This window comes from Cyprinodon variegatus, unplaced genomic scaffold, assembly GCF_000732505.1.
Source record: "Cyprinodon variegatus isolate N-32 unplaced genomic scaffold, C_variegatus-1.0 Scaffold38, whole genome shotgun sequence".
In the NCBI taxonomy this organism is placed as follows: Eukaryota; Metazoa; Chordata; class Actinopteri; order Cyprinodontiformes; family Cyprinodontidae; genus Cyprinodon; species Cyprinodon variegatus.
In genome coordinates, this window is record NW_015150491.1 from 21,930 (window position 1) to 40,123 (window position 18,194).

Below are 18,194 nucleotides of genomic sequence, written 5' to 3' on the forward strand. Positions count from 1 at the left end.
TTTGAAAACCTAGTGTTCTGTTTGTTCTGTATCACCCAGTTGTGTGCAAGTTTCCTTCATCCAGCTGATGATTTGATAAAGTTATAAAGCAATAAAAAGGACAAATTAACACATGGTACTGTATGACTGATCTGATATCGGAACAGGGACTTTCTGAACCAGTGTTTTAAAACTACAATAGGATAAAATTGAAACAGAAATAAGAAGATTTTCCTTTCTTTTATCATTCTTAGGGAGCTCTTTATTGATAGAAAACAGACAGTTTGCTTACTTTAAACTTGTAAAGAAAAATATAAGTTCCCTTATTAAAGTAAGAAAAAAAAACAAAATTACATATTCAGTCATACATGTAGTACAGTGGCATATTTTTATACCCCTTTAACCTTTTCCACTCATTGGGAAATAATTTTATTTAAAAATTTGACAAATTTCAAGTGGGCTATAGATAAAGAAATAGTAATGCTTAATGTGAAGTGGAAGGAATATATATATATTTTAAAATATTAAAGAAAAAAGTTGAAAAAAGGTCAATTGTTTGCATTCAGTTCCCTAGACTCAACACTGTGTAAAACCACTTTTTTCTGTGAACCCTCAGTTTTTCGTGTAAAATAATCAGATTTATAATGAGCAATACATGTGAACATCAGGATTTAAAACAAAATTTCTAATTTAAATTCACAGTTACTTTGAAAGAGTCCATTTAACAGATTAACATACTTTAATTCGAAGTTCTGCACCAGCCTTTAAACTTCTTTTTTTCTCCAGAATTTTCCTATATTCTATATTTCTTACTTCTTAGCTCCCACATTTATTGTGTAGAGAAGAAAATCCAAAACATGATACTGCCTCCAATCTGTATGGCTGTGAGGATGGTACTGTTCTCCACACTAAGTCCATTCACCGGTTAAGAAAACTCTGAAAGTGAGTGGATGCCATCTATTTCGTTTCAAGGTATCATTGTTAAGGAATCTGTATATAGAGTTACATGACACTTTAAAAATTACAAAACAATTATTTTCCTTCTGCTTTAAAGGTATCTTTGGCTTGTGTTGATCCATCATAAACCATTCTGATAAAATACATTGTGAAGGAGTTGAGGAAAGCTTAAAATCTCTGTACTGGTTCCACTACACTTTCACTGCTTGTGTAAAAATCTGTCCGAATGGTCCCACTAAATGTCTTCTAATAATGAGTGCAGGTAAACCTTTAGCAACAGCTAGCAGCTCCGGCTTCGATTTTGCATCAGTGTGTTTCAGTCTGTTTGGTAGGTCTAGGGCAAAGGTTATCAATGCTTTCAGTAAAAACACAGTCTTTGGTATTTTGTAACACAAATTAATAGAACTGCATGATATTTGACCAACAAACCTTAAGGACATAGCTATAAAGTGGGGTTACTTTCAGGGTCTGGTAAAATGCTTTGTTGATCATTTATGTAATACAGTTCTGTATATTTTAATTCTACATAAAATTCTGGGATGTTAAAATGAAAAACTGAGTTATAAAATACATCTCTAATACATTATTTGAGTGCTGCGCTCTTAGCAAAACAAGCAATAAAAGTTAAAGATTGATAATAAATTAGCAATGATATGGAGCTGATCTGATTACATTTAGTTCTGTGTCCTTTTTTTATTATTTTGTAGAGAAATGAGAATGATTTCCTAATATGTTATTTGCCCTGAATTATCCATTAACAACCCCTAAAATCAAACATAAAAAAGGGAGGGGTTTCACATAATAATACTGAACACCCCCACTCAATGCTGACAGACAAGTCTGTTTTACCTTTGGCCTGCCACAAGGACGGCTCAGACTTTGGAACCAGGGCAGCATATCTTCCAGTCCCAAGCGGTCATATACTGTAAGACTGGAGGAGTATAAAAGCCCAAAAACAAAAGCTCAAGAATTAGTCTTCAGAGAAAGAGGGAGACTCTCTGTATCCTGCAGAAGCTGAACCCATCATGTGGGGTAACAAGCTCTGCCTTTTGCTGCTCCTGGGCACCTATACCCAAGCCCGTAAGTACATCTCTTTTCTGCTGCTAGTATTACATTTACATTGATCCCTGATTAGTAAATAAATAAGTCTAAAAATATTTGACATAGTGTTTTATATTGCTGTGCTTTTAAAAGTCAAATGGACACAGTGTTTGGTGCCTAATCTTTACTAAATAAAACAAGTTTTTTACCAAACGGATATTTAAGTACATAAGTTTTACCAGTTGAGCGTGAGCATGTTGACCTAACATTTGCAAAGTTAAACCCTTGTCTACTTTTTCAGAGCAAGATTTAGGAGGTTTGGAGGAACAATCAGTTTGCTTTTGTAAGTTTTCTTCTACATTTTTCTCTTTTGTTAATTTTGTCATCTAACACATTTAACAAAGAAACAAAAAAAGGGTTGAAGCTTTGAAAACCTTTAGTATCCTGAGGTATTTTTTTATGCTGTAATTTGAATAGTAGAAGGCTAAAAAAATAAGGCCTCATGCTGGCCTTTTCACCAAGAAAGGAGAGTAGAGGAAATAGATGTAAAATGAAAAAGATTATTCAGTGCCAATTTTTTTAAACACTGCTATAACTTACTTAAAAATGTAACAAGCTATGCTGAAGAGAGTGAGAGTTAAAATTCTGGAAACAATTGTACTTGTGTATTAAGATGTGGAACTATTTGAGAGACAAAACTGAAACATTCTCCCATAATTTATAATTGTAAGTAGTGATAATATAAATTTTTATTTCAATATAAATACAAGATTTTTTTGAAAACTTTACTTCAAAATCCCTTTTAAGTAATAAGGAAAATTATTAAAAATGTTTTTTTTATATATATATATATTTTTTTATTTGCACAGAACTGTATCAGGTATATAATATCATAAATATTTTATAATAGAAGATAAAATAATATTGCTTTAGCAAAAAACTTTGGTTTTAAAATCAAGCAATCTTTTCTTTATGACATTATATAATCTTTTATTAATATATTAATATAATGTATTTGGATGAATTTGTTGTTAATGTTTTTTTTTTTTCTACAAAACTTAAAGTGTTTGTTTTATGCCCAATCTTAAACTTTAGCGGTTTACTTAAACTGTTAGGGTAGAACAAATTTCTTCCTAAATGATTGTGACTGCTAATGTTTCCAGGCTGAATGAAATGTATAAAATATTGTAATTGAGTCATTTAAACTATTTTCAGTGGCCAAAAGGTACAAGAACTTTAGGCGGTTTGTGTACAACTATGAAGCTGAGACCTTTAACAGTGTAAATGGAGCCTCAAATGAGAAGAGTGGACCCAAAGTCTCCTGTACAGTAAGTTTTAAACCTACAATTATAACTTGGCAACAGGCAAACTCATTACTTTAACTGAATAATAGGGGTAACGACAAAATGTTTAATTTGCTGCACAGGTTGAGATTGATGTGCCTCAGACGTGTCGATTCATCCTCAAAACAACAGACTGTTCTTTGAGTGAGATTGTTGGTGTGGATGATGGGGGGAATCCACTGTACCGTCCTGCAGCTGGAGCCAAGGATTTCAAAGCTGCCATGGCCAAGTAAGTTCAATGAAGACTTTATTAATTTGGTTGTGTTCTTGGGTTCAACAAACTGGCACAATCAACAAGAAATAATAAAAAAGAAAAAAAAAGATAATGAACCAAATTCCAGGTTGAGAGTTAAAACCTCTACCTGTGTCCAGGAACACCTTGAAGGTTGCGGTGGAAGGACACGCTGATGTCAAGCTGTTCCCTGAAGATGATGAGCCGGTCAACATACTCAACATCAAGAGGGGAATCGTGTCTGCTCTCTTAGTGCCTGAAATGAATGAGGAAGAGACAAAAGAAATGGTAACTGGGCTTCTTCTTTTTTGCTTATTCATTATTTCTGTTTATGACCTCTAATTCATTTATGCCAAGTGGAGTTTGGTGAAGCTTGTGATGTGGAGTCACGCAATGATAAACAAGTTGCACAATGAATTGATAAGATGCCCCAGCCAGAGGTGATAAATCATGCCCCGTAATATCGTGTTCTCACAGTGATTATCTCTAAACACAGGTCAAAGTCCTTGATAAGTAATCGCCTTTTCGGCATCACCTGCTTCCCTAATCGTTCAGGTTCATTGATTATCTGATTTAGGGACAGAGGGGACATTTGGAAAGCAAACTCTGGAAAATTTATTTTTAGTCCTCACCAGGAGTCTCTTTGTTTCAGCCCACTGTGCATGGAGTCTGCTCCTCTGAGCTCACCGTCAACCATGGATTGGACACTGCTACCGAAGTGACCGTCAGTAGGGATCTGTCCAAATGCGATGGGTTTGTTGCTCACAGGCAGAATACCAGCCCACTGGCCCTCATCTCAGGCATGGTGAGAACTTGAAAAGTTTACTAGTCACTATCAATACGCTACCCTCTCCTCAACTCAACTAAATCCGTTGCCTAAGGAACTAAGTATTTTTTTTATCTATTTGTTGTCTTTTACTATCAGAACTACCCTCTGTCCAAACTGATCAGCAGCTCTCAGACCTGTAACTACAAGTTTGACAACCAGAAGAAGCACATGACCAGTGGCTCCTGCACAGAAAAGCACATCTTCCTGCCCTTCTCCCACAAGTAGGTTTCCATGTGTCATCCTATTTTTGCCTTGATAGAGTAAAACTTTGAATATACATTCCTTAGAAGATTCTTCATAAAAATGTATGCATTTTATGAAATTACTTAATCATCTTCAAATTTCCCATTCCACATAAAAAGCAAAGAATATGGAATCTCTGCTGTTGTGAGCCAAACTGTGACACTGAGAGAAACTTCCAAGATCAATGACAGAATCTTTGACCACAGTAAGTTTAATTTGAACATTTATGGAGCATTAATATATTGGATTAGAGTCTCAATCAATTCTGTGATATATCTACACAGATGAGGCTACTTTCAAGACCCTGCCCATGGATGTTGTTGATGACAAGTCCCCACTGCAAACCAAGGATGCCGTTATTGCCACAATGCAGAAGCTTAACACTCTATCAAAGACAAATGAGGGTGAGGAGCGTGCTGGCCTCTTCCGCAAGCTAGTGTCTGAGATGCGCAGCCTCAACTCTGACATCCTTACCTCAAATGTGAACGAGATGATGTCCATCTCCAGAGATCTTACCTGGCAAGCTCTAGTTCAGTGTGGCACTCCAGAATGCACCAGCAGCATGCTGAAGATACTCAGAAACTTTGACCATGCTTCATATGATGTTGATGCTTTCGTCTATGCCCTTGGAATGATGTCAAACCCTTCTCGCTTGATGGTGCAAGACTTGCTAGAAATGGCTAAGTACAAGCAGAGCAAACCCATCATGTATGCACTGAGCAATGCAGCCAGGAGGTACGTGGGAGTGCTTGGACGTTGTAATTACAGTTGCAATTCCTGCTGTAAATTAGTTGCTAATTTTTACCACTTATTTTTCTGTAGATTGTACAAATCTGAAGGAGTCACCCCAGAGATCACTGCTGTTTATGAGTACATGTCATCCCTCCTGGGTGCAGATTGTGCAGGCGAAAAAGAGCTGACATTCATGACCCTAAGGGTAGGCAGCCAACTGTGAGCACACACCTTTAAAGTAAAAATATTACCAATGATACTAATGTTTAAGTTTCCTATTCCATTAAGGTTGTTGGTAACATGGGTGATGTAATGGAGGCCGCTGACCCTGAAATTAAGAACACCTTGCTGAAGTGCATGAGACAGCCCTCGACCACATTGTCAGTACAACAGGCAGCTATCCAGGCCTTCAGGCGCATGTCTCTGACCGATGAGGTAACATTAGGATTTATTATTATTTTCCTGTTTTTCCACAGATTAAATATGGTTACTTTGAAAATCAACCACTTGCTTTTGTTTGGTGCAGGTCCGCTCCAACCTCCAGAGGGTCAGCCAGTATCACAAGGGTGCCGTGCAGAAACGTCTGGCTGCTTACCTGATCCTCATGAGGGATCCCCAGGACAGTGACATAGACATGGTGAAGAAGCTGCTAAATGAGGAGCAGAACATGCAGATCAAAGCTTTTGTGTCCACCCACATCTACAACATTATTAGCTCAAATGAAACAGAGGCAAAAAAGTTAGTTTTCTTTTTATCCTGAGCTTTATTTCACAGAAGTAACATGAAATGCTTTGTTAAATGCTATATTTACTTTTCCTTAGTCTTGGTGACAGAATACGCCGCGTTTTGATGGACACTGATATCTCCACGCATAACGACTACACCACAAAGTCACGCAACTACAAACTTGGGATTGCACATGAGAACATGGAGGCTAGTATTCAGGGTAATGTCATTTTTGATCCCAGCAACCAGCTGCCAAGGGAAGTCCTGTTGGAAACCACTCTAAAAGCTTTTGGCTACAACTTGGATATTTGGGAGGTATGTGATGTCTTGTGAACTGCGATGGATTTTTAAAAAACAGTCTACAACCATTCACTCTGGTGTATAAATCAAATGTCTTCTCTTTGTAGCTTGGTATGGACGGAAAAGGCTTTGAGCCAACCATCGAGGCTCTGTTTGGAAAGAACGGTTTCTTCCCTGATACCATTTCTAAGGCTCTGTACTGGGCTGGGGGCAAACTGCCACCGGAGGTTAAAACATTTTTAGATAAATATTTTGTCATTTCGACAGCAGGAAAGCAAAATGTATGTACTCACTTGTATTAAGTATTTACTGTTTTGTCCTTTTTGGCGGGTTGCATGTATGTGACCGTATTGATTTTGTTCTCTAAGGTACCTGAAAACCTTGTGGGAGAAATAATTGGCAATTTCAACAAGCTGTTGACCAATCTGCAGAGTCAAGAGTCCCCAGAGGCTATGGCCTACTTAAAGATCATGGGTGCTGAACTTGGTTACATCAAGGGCAATGATTTGAAGTTTATTGTTGAAAATGCAGTCACTAACGCAAGAGCTTTCATGCACCATGCTAAGGTACTGTTTTATACAAAAACTGTCAATATTTTCCACAATAGCTTTAGGTGTTTTTCTGACAAAGAGCACTAAAACTGTTTTGCCAATTCAGTTTCCCCTTAATAGATTCCCGAACTTTGACACAGAGATGTTTGCACACTACATCTTCATGGACAACAAATTCATCTTGCCAACGGGATCTGGTTTGCCCATGACATTTGCCCTATCAGGAACATTTGCTCCTGGTGCAAAAGGAGGCCTTCACTTCAACCCTAACATGGTACGTTTTTTGTTAATCCTTGATCTCAGAAATGGACTGGCCTGCTCGTTATTTTGTACCCACACACTGCCATTTCATCCCTTTTCTACTTTTAGTTTGTATCTGTTTGCTTAAACCATAGCAAAAGAAGTTCATTTATGAACTTTAGTTCATGAAATATCCATAAAGACACTCAAATCTTATAAAAAAGGACAGTTTCTTAAAACACTACTGTATTGTGTCCAGAATCTTTTTCTTTAACTCACTGGTTTGTCAAAACATCTAAAATTGGCACATGGTAAGAAATGAATTTTCTGCTGTAGATGACACCATTTGATTTGAAACATGGCAAAGATGTATAACAGCTCTACATACACATGACATACTATAATTATGATTAAGAACCTACATAGGCTATAGAATTTAATAAGGCTTGTTTCTATTAACAGAAGGAGCTAGTCTTCAGTCCCTCTGTTGGAGTTGAGTTCCTGACCCAGATGGGAGTCCACTTCCCTGAATATGTTGACTCTGCTATTGAGATGCACACCAACATGTTCCACGAGAGTTCCCTCAATGCCAAGATCACCATGGAGCAGAATGAGATCAAGCTCTCAATCCAAGCTCCAAAGGGCACCACAAAACTCTTTAGAATCAGGTGAGTTATAAAAGTGATCAACATTTTGTTAAATCAATCAACACAAGTTAGCGTAATGCGGGTTATGCATCAAAAGGGCTACATTCAGACTCATCATTTCAGGGGATTAAACCATTTCTGTTTCTTTGCCTATTTTACAGCAACAAAGTTGTGATTATGGGTGCTGAACAAGCCACAATAATCCCACACAGTGAGGGTGAATCACAGTGCAGCCCTCTCTTCTCTGGAATCAATTACTGCACCAAAATGCATCATGCTGATTCCCAGGACAGGAATGCTGCTCCATACTTCCCCCTGAATGGAGAGACAAGGTGAGACCTAGTTTGGAAATTTCCAAGTTTATTGTTTGCATTCATATAGCACTGTATGTTCTATACATTTATGATTGTTTCTGTTTTAGTTTTGCCATTGACATCAAACCTACTAACGAGATCTCGGAGTACACAGCTAGTATTGCCTATGAACTTCTTAGTGAAGGAAAGGATGGCCGCCAGAAGGTGGATTCCTTGAAGATGACCCTGAGAGCTGACGGTATGAGTATTGTGTTGGGTACTTCTTATGTGATTCTGCCAGTTAACATTAATTAATATAAAGAATATATTTTATTCTCTTACTTTAGGTGCTGAGCCCAAAGAGGCCACAGCTATCATGAAATACAACCGGAACAGGAACATCTTCACTACTCAAATCCTGATACCTGACATCGATGTTGAGACTGGAATTAAGATTGGCATGACAGAGAGCAGTTCAAAGGGCAAATCCCTCACCATCGAGCTGTCTAACAAGAATGTGCCACAGCTATCTCTGACTGGTCGTGCCAAGTGAGCAAACACAACCCCACATCCTTCCCAATATTATCGTTTGCTTCGACATGCACACTTTGCCTGATTTTCATTGTTATTCTTTGTAGACTTCAAGCCATGAATAATGGGATGCTTCAGGTTCAACTCGTGGTGCCATCCATGAAGATTGATGCCACCCTTGGTGCTACTGTAATGAAGACCGATGGGCTCACCTTGCAGATCAAGAGTGATGTCAAGCTCCCAGAGATTTCCTCTGTTCAGGCAGTAACCTTCAAATATGGTACAAAATCATCAGTTTTGTACAGAGAAATGTCATTTCAAAATATAAGAACAAGTTCGAATGCTAAACCATTTTGTTTCTCAGGTGAGAAGGAAACTGAGGCCTATTTGACATCCAATGTAAATGCTGATACAAAGATCCCAGTGCACTACGCTGAAGCCATCCAGTCATGGCTCACAAGGCTTTCCAAGGACCTCCTGGAAAAGAAGGTTGTGAAGACAGACATGAAACTCCGTCACATAGTCAACAAAGGAATTGAGGTGAACAGAATAAAATCCAAGCATAAAACAAATTGTTTAATTTCAAGCTTTTATCTTAAGTCTAAATGTTGGTATTTTTTTCAGGCCAGCAACATCTGGATTGACAAAATCTCTGAGGGTTGTCCTTATATGAAGAATCTGATGGACAACATTGTAGAACTTGAATTACCATCAATACCTGAAGTCTTATTTTTGAATTTGTAAGTAACTTGATATGAACATGTTCACAATTGCAGTACCATGAAAAAAGTACACAAAAGAGATAACCTGATCAAATACAAGATCAAATTTCCCAATCATTTTATTTATTTAAAGCAGGGAAGTTAGACTCCAGTCCTCTGAGTTCACTATAAAGTCCAATATGTTGTCCCAGCTCTATATAGGTATTCAGGGATTTAAGGTTTAGGGCATACGTTAGGACAAAGCCATTGACTTCAACTGAGGAGGTAATTCAGCCATTTGATTGAGGGGTAATGGGCCAGGGAGATAGCAAAAAGTTGCAGGATACCTGCTGCTAGAGGACTTAATTTTTACATTCCTGATTTAAAGGATATATCAGCATAAATCAATATGAAAATGTGAAACTTCATAATTCACGAATTAACTGCGACACCACATATATCTTTAGTTCAAAACAGATACCTGTCAGAGCTGTAATAAAGAGGCCATTTAAAAAGAACCCTTTTTGACAACATGAAATAGGTTCTGTATCCAATCTAAAGAAATTTAAAGAAAAGTACAATGTGGAGTTTTATAAATACCCTTTTGCATTTACCTGGGTTATTTTTTCAATTTTAAATTTTGATCTGAAATATTAAAAAAGAAGGTAAAAATCTGCATAATCATTGTCTTGAATAAATACGAGTAGCTAGTTCATTTATCTTGGGAGTTTAATATGTGTCCCTCTTTTTATGTTTTGCCAGTGAAAGCAAACTCAAATACCAGTTCAACCAGAACCATTTCATGATGACCGTCCCTCTGCCTCTTGGTGGAAAATCATCTGAGGAACTAAGGATTCCACCTGTTGTCACAGTCCCACACATCTCTGTTCCCCAGCTGGGACTAGAGGTTGCCTCACAGGACATCCAAATTCCACGTTTTACAATCCCGACTGAACAAGACATCTCTCTCCCTCTAATGGGACTGTTTGAAGCGTCTGCCAAGGTCAACAGCAACTATTATGACTGGGAGGGACTGATTACAGCTGGCAATAACACCGCTGAGTCTCCTGAATACGTGGCTAGGTTTAGTGTCATGGCTGAAAGTCCAATCAAACTGCTTTCCTTCTCAACTGAGGGTAAGTGAAATGTTTTTCTTAAATAAAGTATATGTATAAGGGATTTTACAGAAACAGCAAAAAGGCTGACTTCTAAAAAATTTTTTTGTCATTCCTGCTTTTTAGGGGCCACCAAAATCACAGACACAGACAAAGAAACCATTGAAGTCACAGTTGATGGATCCCTGAGGCATATGCTAATGAACACAGGTTTCAGCGTGCTGGAAAGCGTTTCTGTCAAAGACAATGTACTGACAACAGGTCGTTATAACATCTATGCTACTGCTGCTCCAGTGGGTCTAGACACATCTATGACCATTACCACCCAGTTCACTCTTGAGCCAGATGCTTTCTTTGGAGACGTTAACACAGATGGCAATATCAACATTGGGCCTATGGTTGCCACAACAACTTATCTCTACACCTTCTCTGTTAAGCCAGCCATGAAAGAAGCAAAAATGGACAGTAGCCTAATGGTGAAATCTGACCTGATGAAACTATCCCACAAGATAAAAGCCTTTTATGAGAATGATGAGCTTTTGTTTCAATCAACCAGCAGCTTAGAATCTGACCCAGTCAAGCACACCACAAAAATCAATCTTAACTACAAGGATGTCAAACTCACCATTCAGTCTGACTCTGTTACCAAGGCTTTTGAGAAGATGATTCTTAACCAGTTGGCATTTTCCATGTATGAAGGACAAGCTTCCCTCAGGATTGAGAACCAAGCTGATGACACACAAAACCGTGTATACTCCTTATTTACTGGAACAATGAACCCATCTGGTTTGGAAATCAATGCTGATGCCTCCATGAAGATCTTCTCTAGCCTTGCTTCTCACAAAGCAACCCTGTCCCTGAGCACAAATGGCTTGACCACTAGCTGCACAACAACTGCCCAGCATAGTCCATTCGTATTTGAGAACATTTTCCATGGTGGAATTGGTTCCTCTGGTGCCACCATGTCTCTTAAGACAAAGGGAGCCATTGAAGAAAACAAGGCTGAGCTTAACATTGAGGGGAAGGTTTCCAGCACAGAAGTGTATCTCAACAGCATGTATGAAGGTAGCTTGTTTGACATCAGTGGGCGGAACAGAGTGAACCTCAGGCTGAATGAAAATGGGCTGGTTTGCTCTAATAACATGGTGGGATCATTTAGGGAGATGAGGACTGAAAACACACATTCCCTGTCTCTTACTTTAAAATCGTTTACCCTTCAAACCAAAACTGACAACTTCCTTGATGAGAGAAACTCCTACATGCACGATATCACAGTCAACATGGAGCATTTTACAGCCTCAGCTATGGTGAAAAATGAACTAAAAGTCATGGCAGTCCATTTTGAGAATAATGCCCAATTCAAAGCAGAACCCTATGACATAGAGCTGGCTGGGGCACTGACTGGAAGCTTCTCAGAGGAAGAGCTCAAACACATCTATGAAATCAAGTTTGTTGACTTAGTCTTGTCTGCAAAGTGCAATACTAATGGAAAACTCTTGGGATCGCACATGACACATACCACTGACATGGAAGTTAATGGTCTGGCTATCAAGTTCAGCAATGTGGCCAACTTCAACTCACCATCTCTTCGTGTGGACAGTACAGTTAAAACTACCGCTGCTCCCCTCATGCTTGACGTTGATGCCATCTTCAACTCAAACGGTGAGATAAATATGTTTGGAAAGCATAGTGGTGAACTCTACAGCAAATACCTCCTAAAAGCAGAACCAGCAGAGTTTGCACAATCATTTGAGTACAGAGCTTCAAGCAGCCATGAGATGACAGACCGACCAACTGTGAAGACCAACATGAACAACAAGCTCAACAGCTTGCTAAACCTGGAAGAACAAATGGTCTCACTGGAGATGACATCCACTGTAAACGAACACACTTTTAAACAAGAACTGAGTGCCTATAACAATGCAGACAGAATTGGTGTTGAGATGAAGGGAGAAGTCTCAACTCCCTTCCTCAGCGAAGCCAAACAAGACTATGCCATCTCTGGATTTGTGAAGTATGACAAGAACAGTGACAGCCAGTTTATTCAGATCCCGTTCATCGAGAACCTTCCCACGGTCATTGAAAACATGAAAAGTACAATGATTAAACTGATAGGTCTCAGCACTGAGATGCTCAAAGACATCAACACAAGGTATGAAATCAGTGCTAAGATTCAGTCCAAAATTGAAGAAATAAGGGAAGCGCTTGACAGTTTTGACATTGCTCTTTTTGTCCAAGACCTGAAAAGGTTTATCGCACCTGTGGAGAAGTTCATCATGAAACTGACTGCCCAGTTCCCTTCTGACAAAGTCATTAATCTTTTGACATCTATCAAGGAAACTATTGTGGTTGAAATTAAGAATTATAACATTCCAACAAGGTTCAAGGCAATTTATAACAAAATAGAAGAGTTTCTGTCTAATTATGAGATTGAAAAAATAATTGGGACCATCATGGATGAGGTTGTAAAAGTTATGAGGCAGTATCAGATCAGAGAAAAGTTGCAACACACATTTGAGGCTATCCGATCAATTGACATCCAGCCTATTGTTAACAAAGCTATGGTCCCAGCAAAGGAGCTTTTGAATGAGCTTTACTCCATTGACTTCAAACAGCTTATTGATGACATGAGTGCCTTCTTCACAAGAGAGATCCAGAAAATTAAGTCATATGATTATGGTGCACTTGCTAGGGAAATGAAAGACAAAGTGGCAGAGATGAGCAAGATTCCTTGCTTTGGCAAACTCTATGGTGGGTTTGAAGTTAACTCCCCTCATTACAGCCTCATGACCACAGCTGAGCTGGAGAACACAACAACCACAGCAGCCAGACCTGAATTTAAATTAAGCCTGAACTCACGGGCCGATTCTACTCTTAATGTGCTTGACTTTACTGTGGATGCCTCTGCACATTTTGCTGCCCCCAAAATGAGCCGTCTGACCATGTCTGAATCCATCAATGTCAAACAGTCTTCCTTCACACTTGAACATAAGGGAATGATGGATCTGTATGGCCTATCAACTCAAGCCTCTGCTGAAACCATTGCAAAAGCAACATATGAGCTCTATGATGCAGAGCTTGTCAACAATGCATTCTTTGCTCTGGAAAATGGAGTCTCTGCCAAAATGGAAACTGCCTACAAACACGACCTCAAGTTCCCACCCCTAAACATCCAGAGTGAAATGATGATTGATCAGAAGACTATATTTGGGATTGAAGATGCCAGCATCAAGCTCACTATTAATAACGTGGCCAATGAAAAATACAGTATTTGGGATTTCTCAGATGAAGCAACCCACAAGAGTGACCTCAACCTAGAAATGGATCTCCAGAACATCAAAGTGACCTTCACTGGTGACACAAGCAGCTACCTTTTAAAGGCTAAGGAAAGTTTTGTTGCGGAAATTAATATTTTCCGTCATGTCCTGATTGATGCCAAGTTTGAGACTGATACACCTTTCATGAAGGGCAGTGTGGCAGAGCTAAAGCTTCAGGCCAAGGCTGAAGACATGAGAATTTATCTCTCAGCATCTCATGATGCAGAACTGGTCGGGAACATTGAGGGAACACTTTCAAGCTCTCTCCTAACATTGGTCTCAGCAACAGAGCTTACATTTGATAGTAAGAACAAAGGAAAGGGCAAGGTTGTTCTTCCATTCAAGCTGTCTGGAAAATTTGACCTCCAGAATGACATTGTTTTTACTCTGAACTCAGAAATGCACCAAGCACGCTGGGTAAGTCTGGGACGGTTCAATCAGTATAAATACTCCCATCTGTTTGCCCTGGAGAATGGAGAAAATGAGATTAACATCCAATCACAAATCAATGCCGAAGCAGATCTGGATGTGTTGAAGGAACCAATCTCAATTCCTGAGATAACTCTACCATACTTTGGCATGAAGACACAACGAGTGGAGGGCTTTTCTCTGTGGGAAAACACTGGCCTGAGCAACATCCTAACGACAACTCAGCAGACTCTGGACATCAACTCCAAATTGACTTATATTAAGAACCCTGACATGATCACAATTGACATTAATCTGGATCCACTCATTCGTGCCATTAATACAAACATGAGGGCACTACACAAGAAAATGCTCATTAGCAAGGATAAAGCTGCGACCATTCTTGCTTCATCTTACAACAAAGCAATGTCAGAGTATGAAAAATACAGCATTGAGTTGCCTAAAACCATTGTAGTACCTGCCTACAAAGTTCCAGTAATGAATGTTGAGATGTCCTCCTTCACAATCCCCTTACCTGATGTCACACTAGTCACAATGCCCTCACTGCACATCCCATCTGCACTCAGCAAACTGACTGTTCCAAAAATCACCATACCTAAGGTTCAGAGCATTAAGATCCCATTGATGGGTGACCTGACTTATAAGTTCTCCATGGAAACAGCAATGATCACACTTAAAACTGATGCCAGCATCCTCAACCAGGATGGCCTGAAGGTCAGATTTGATGCCTCGTCAACCTCTGGGTGTGAAATGCTGACGGGGAAAATTGAGGGTAACACCAATGTTAACACAGTGGGTGAATTTCAAATGGCCTCCCTCCTTTCTGTAAAACATGTAATGCTTGAAGGAAATCATGAGAGCACCATCACCTTGAGTTATGAAAATATAGATACCGATGTGAGCAACTCAATTAAGGTCCTTTTGCCTTCACTCACTATGGAAATCAACCAGGACATTAAAGGAAATCCAGTAGATGGTCTTGTTGTCTCCATGTCCACGCCCTCTGCAGGCCATCTTGGTGTACAGCTGCAGACCAAGCGGCCTGCACAAGTTAAAGCTCGACTCTATGGTCGCTACCCGGTAAGAGAATACAAATCCATCTGCTGGTTCTTTTAATCTAAGATGTGTGTTTACTTTTTATTTTCTAATTTCTAATTTTTCTTTATTCACTTTTGTCTCCTCAAAAGACTGAACCATCAACAGACATCAACATCCTGGGTCTCAAGATGTCAGTCGTGAACTCTGAGAAGCTGAGCCTTCAGACGACCTGGAACATGGAGATGCCATATGAGATGATGCTGGGACTGAAGAAACAGGTTCCCGGTGCCATAGAAATGGTTTCTGATACTGCCGTCAAGGTGTACAACAAGATCAGCAGACATATTAGGAGTTTCAAGGGCTCATTTGAAAGGTTCAGAAAGCAGGGTAAAGTAATGTTCAAGAAGGCTGTGGAAAACCTAGCGGCAGTTAGCTCTTCTGATTTTATGACAGCTACCACAGATAAGATCATTAAGATTCTGAAACAGTCCCAGAGGAAGGTTGAGCTTATTCTTGATGCTGTGATTAAATTTTTGAGGCAGACCAAGTTCCAGATTCCTGGCTATGAACAAAGGCTCTCTGGACTTGAGATCTACCAGAAATTCAACACTTTTGTTGCTGATGTTTCTGAGGAGGCGATTGAAAAGCTTCCTCAGTACATTGCCACCAGCTTTTCCTCAGTTTTTGATCATGTCCAAGCCATAGAATTTACCATCCCTGGATCTAACCGCATCATCACAGGGAAAGAGCTCTCAGATGACCTACTGCTGGCTTTGGGTAGAATTCAAGAGCAGCTGATTGTTAACCTGAGGAAACTAGGAGAAATCAAAGTGGAGGATATCATTGACAAATTTTCAGAATTCCTCCAATTTATTGTTGAACAAAGTGAACGGTTTATCCAAACTCTAAAAACCCAGAATGTTGAGAACATCTCCAATGCTGTGGTGGATGCGTACCATAATGCCATGAAATCCCGTTTCCTGGCCACTGTTGCCAAGCAGGTTGATGAAGTGTACATAATCATAAAAGAATATCTCAAATCTGTGATTGATAAAATCCACAGCATTGTGGCTGACATCTCAACTGAACAGCTTAGAGAAGACATTCAGTCCTGGATTGACTCATTTGTGAAACGTATCAACACTTTACACAACAGTGTAATTAGGAACCTGAAAGAAAAAAGCAAGAATATTGAACCATACGTGAAAGTAAGTGATAGACAGGTAGAGGTTGACATTCCTTTACCATTTGTTGCTAGATTCAACTAACTCACCAAGAGAGCCAAACTGATAGATAAGTATTTGAATTAGCTACCTTTCTGCCATAAGCAAGCAACACAATAATTTATTGTCAGAAGCAAACTAAACTCTTCATATGGATTTCTGTTCTCACAATGCTTAACTTTGTGCTGTTTTTTTCCCTCATAATTTTGTTTTTTCATTGTAGACCCACAGTTGTTCTGATTCTCCTTTGTTTCTTGTCCTATTTAAACCTAAGTGGTCATCAATAAACTGTTTGTACTGCATATATCTCTGAGCCTTTTCTACACCACAGGGAACAATAATGTTTCAGTTTTAGTTAATTTACATATCTCCAAGTCATTTCCAGTTAGGTATAGACCTTAAGACAAGTAGTATGATTTAATCTAACTATTAAACAATATTTCTATTTGCCCTTAGTTATTGGCTTTGTTGCCATACTGGTTTTAGTCTAGTTTTACTCAGTTTTATGTTGTGAAAAAAGGTACCCTTTACAATTTCTGATAACAGCCAGTTTCTTTACGAAATTGACAGCTTTGCCTAGATACTACAACTGCTGGGTACAGAATGCCTGCAGCTCATCGTAGCGTTTGGGCAGAAAACTTTGATTTATGGAATTCAAATGAACTTTTTTTTATGAATTAATGCCCTATTTTATAAAAAAGTGTCTAACAAAAGCTGTGAAAATAGTAGATCTAGTTCAACACATCATTGGTTAATATGTGAATGAATGATGCATTGCACACAGATCAATAAAATCTTCATTACTCCAAAAAATTAAAGAAGAAAAACATTTAGGCTTTATTTCGGGGAATTTACCCCTTGGTTACTGCTGCTCAGGGGTCAAAGTAGATTTATTCAAAGGGTTTTGATAAAAAAAAAATAAAAAAATACAGAGAGAACCTTGTAATACCATGGCAATCCAGTCCTAAATTAAATGAATATGTGAACTAAAAGGTTGAAATATTTCAAGGAAATATAGAAAATGGTTTGATGACAATACAAGGAAACATTTACATCATATATAAAAAACGACAACAATGAGAGAGAAATATTCAAAGATCTATGTACTTTTTCACCTGGCTGTTTATTCAAAAGTAAATAGTACGCAATGAAATATTTTCTTTGGATATAATTTAGGGATTCCTTTTGCTCAAAATTAAAGATTGTTTAGTATAACACCTTGTGAGCTGGAAAAAATAAAATCTTGATAGTTAGAGAAAGGGATTTTTCAAGATTGGCAGAGGATGAACAGCCCCATATAGTATAGCACATTTCTGCATAAGCATAGCTGGAAGAACAGAGTTTGTCAGTGTTGGGTGCGCAGTACCAAACAATTCGGGCTTATTGCCCCCCTTCCGCTGCTGCCACCATCTGTGTTCATGCAAAATGTGTGCCGCTGCACACCAAATGGGCGGTGTGACCAAACAAGACGATGCTGCACGGCTGATACTGCTTAGCTTGTCTAACAGATTACAGCACAATGATGCATTTTAAGCTGGGCATACACTGTGCAATTTTTTGCTCTTTTCGGGTCGACTTTCCAGCCGTGCGAGAATAATTTGATCGGTCCAACTATCAGCCTGGTCTTACATTGTGTAGTGTACAGAGGGAAACAAGGGACTATCATGTGAAAGTTCTTTCTGTAAAATTAACAGACCATAGTTACCACATTTGCTCAGCCATGTCTT

At 38.9% G+C, this 18,194-nt stretch overlaps 1 protein-coding gene across 1 annotated transcript; it reads left to right on the plus strand.

Moving 5' to 3' along the window:
* Window positions 1–1,915: 1,915 nt before the first annotated feature.
* Window positions 1,916–16,763, plus strand: LOC107081648 (apolipoprotein B-100-like). Its single transcript, XM_015369824.1, has 26 exons — window positions 1,916–2,016; window positions 2,279–2,320; window positions 3,193–3,305; window positions 3,404–3,549; window positions 3,693–3,840; window positions 4,205–4,357; window positions 4,478–4,602; window positions 4,744–4,829; window positions 4,909–5,359; window positions 5,447–5,561; window positions 5,645–5,791; window positions 5,883–6,094; window positions 6,178–6,397; window positions 6,490–6,663; window positions 6,751–6,948; window positions 7,040–7,207; window positions 7,636–7,841; window positions 7,982–8,152; window positions 8,242–8,372; window positions 8,461–8,662; window positions 8,752–8,924; window positions 9,009–9,184; window positions 9,269–9,384; window positions 10,108–10,481; window positions 10,587–15,286; window positions 15,394–16,763. The coding sequence occupies exons 1-26, from the start codon at window positions 1,962–1,964 to the stop codon at window positions 16,510–16,512; spliced, it is 9,921 nt and encodes a 3,306-aa protein (XP_015225310.1). The 5' UTR covers window positions 1,916–1,961; the 3' UTR covers window positions 16,513–16,763.
* The last annotated feature ends 1,431 nt before the right edge of the window (window positions 16,764–18,194 follow it).

Excerpts from the sequence above, each read along its gene's own strand:
- LOC107081648 (XM_015369824.1), top strand. The coding sequence starts at position 1,962 with ATGTGGGGTAACAAGCTCTGCCTTTTGCTGCTCCTGGGCACCTATACC. Across the intron at positions 4,830-4,908 it reads TGACAGAATCTTTGACCACA|ATGAGGCTACTTTCAAGACC; the intron begins GTAAGTTTAATT and ends ATATCTACACAG. Across the intron at positions 6,095-6,177 it reads AATGAAACAGAGGCAAAAAA|TCTTGGTGACAGAATACGCC; the intron begins GTTAGTTTTCTT and ends ACTTTTCCTTAG.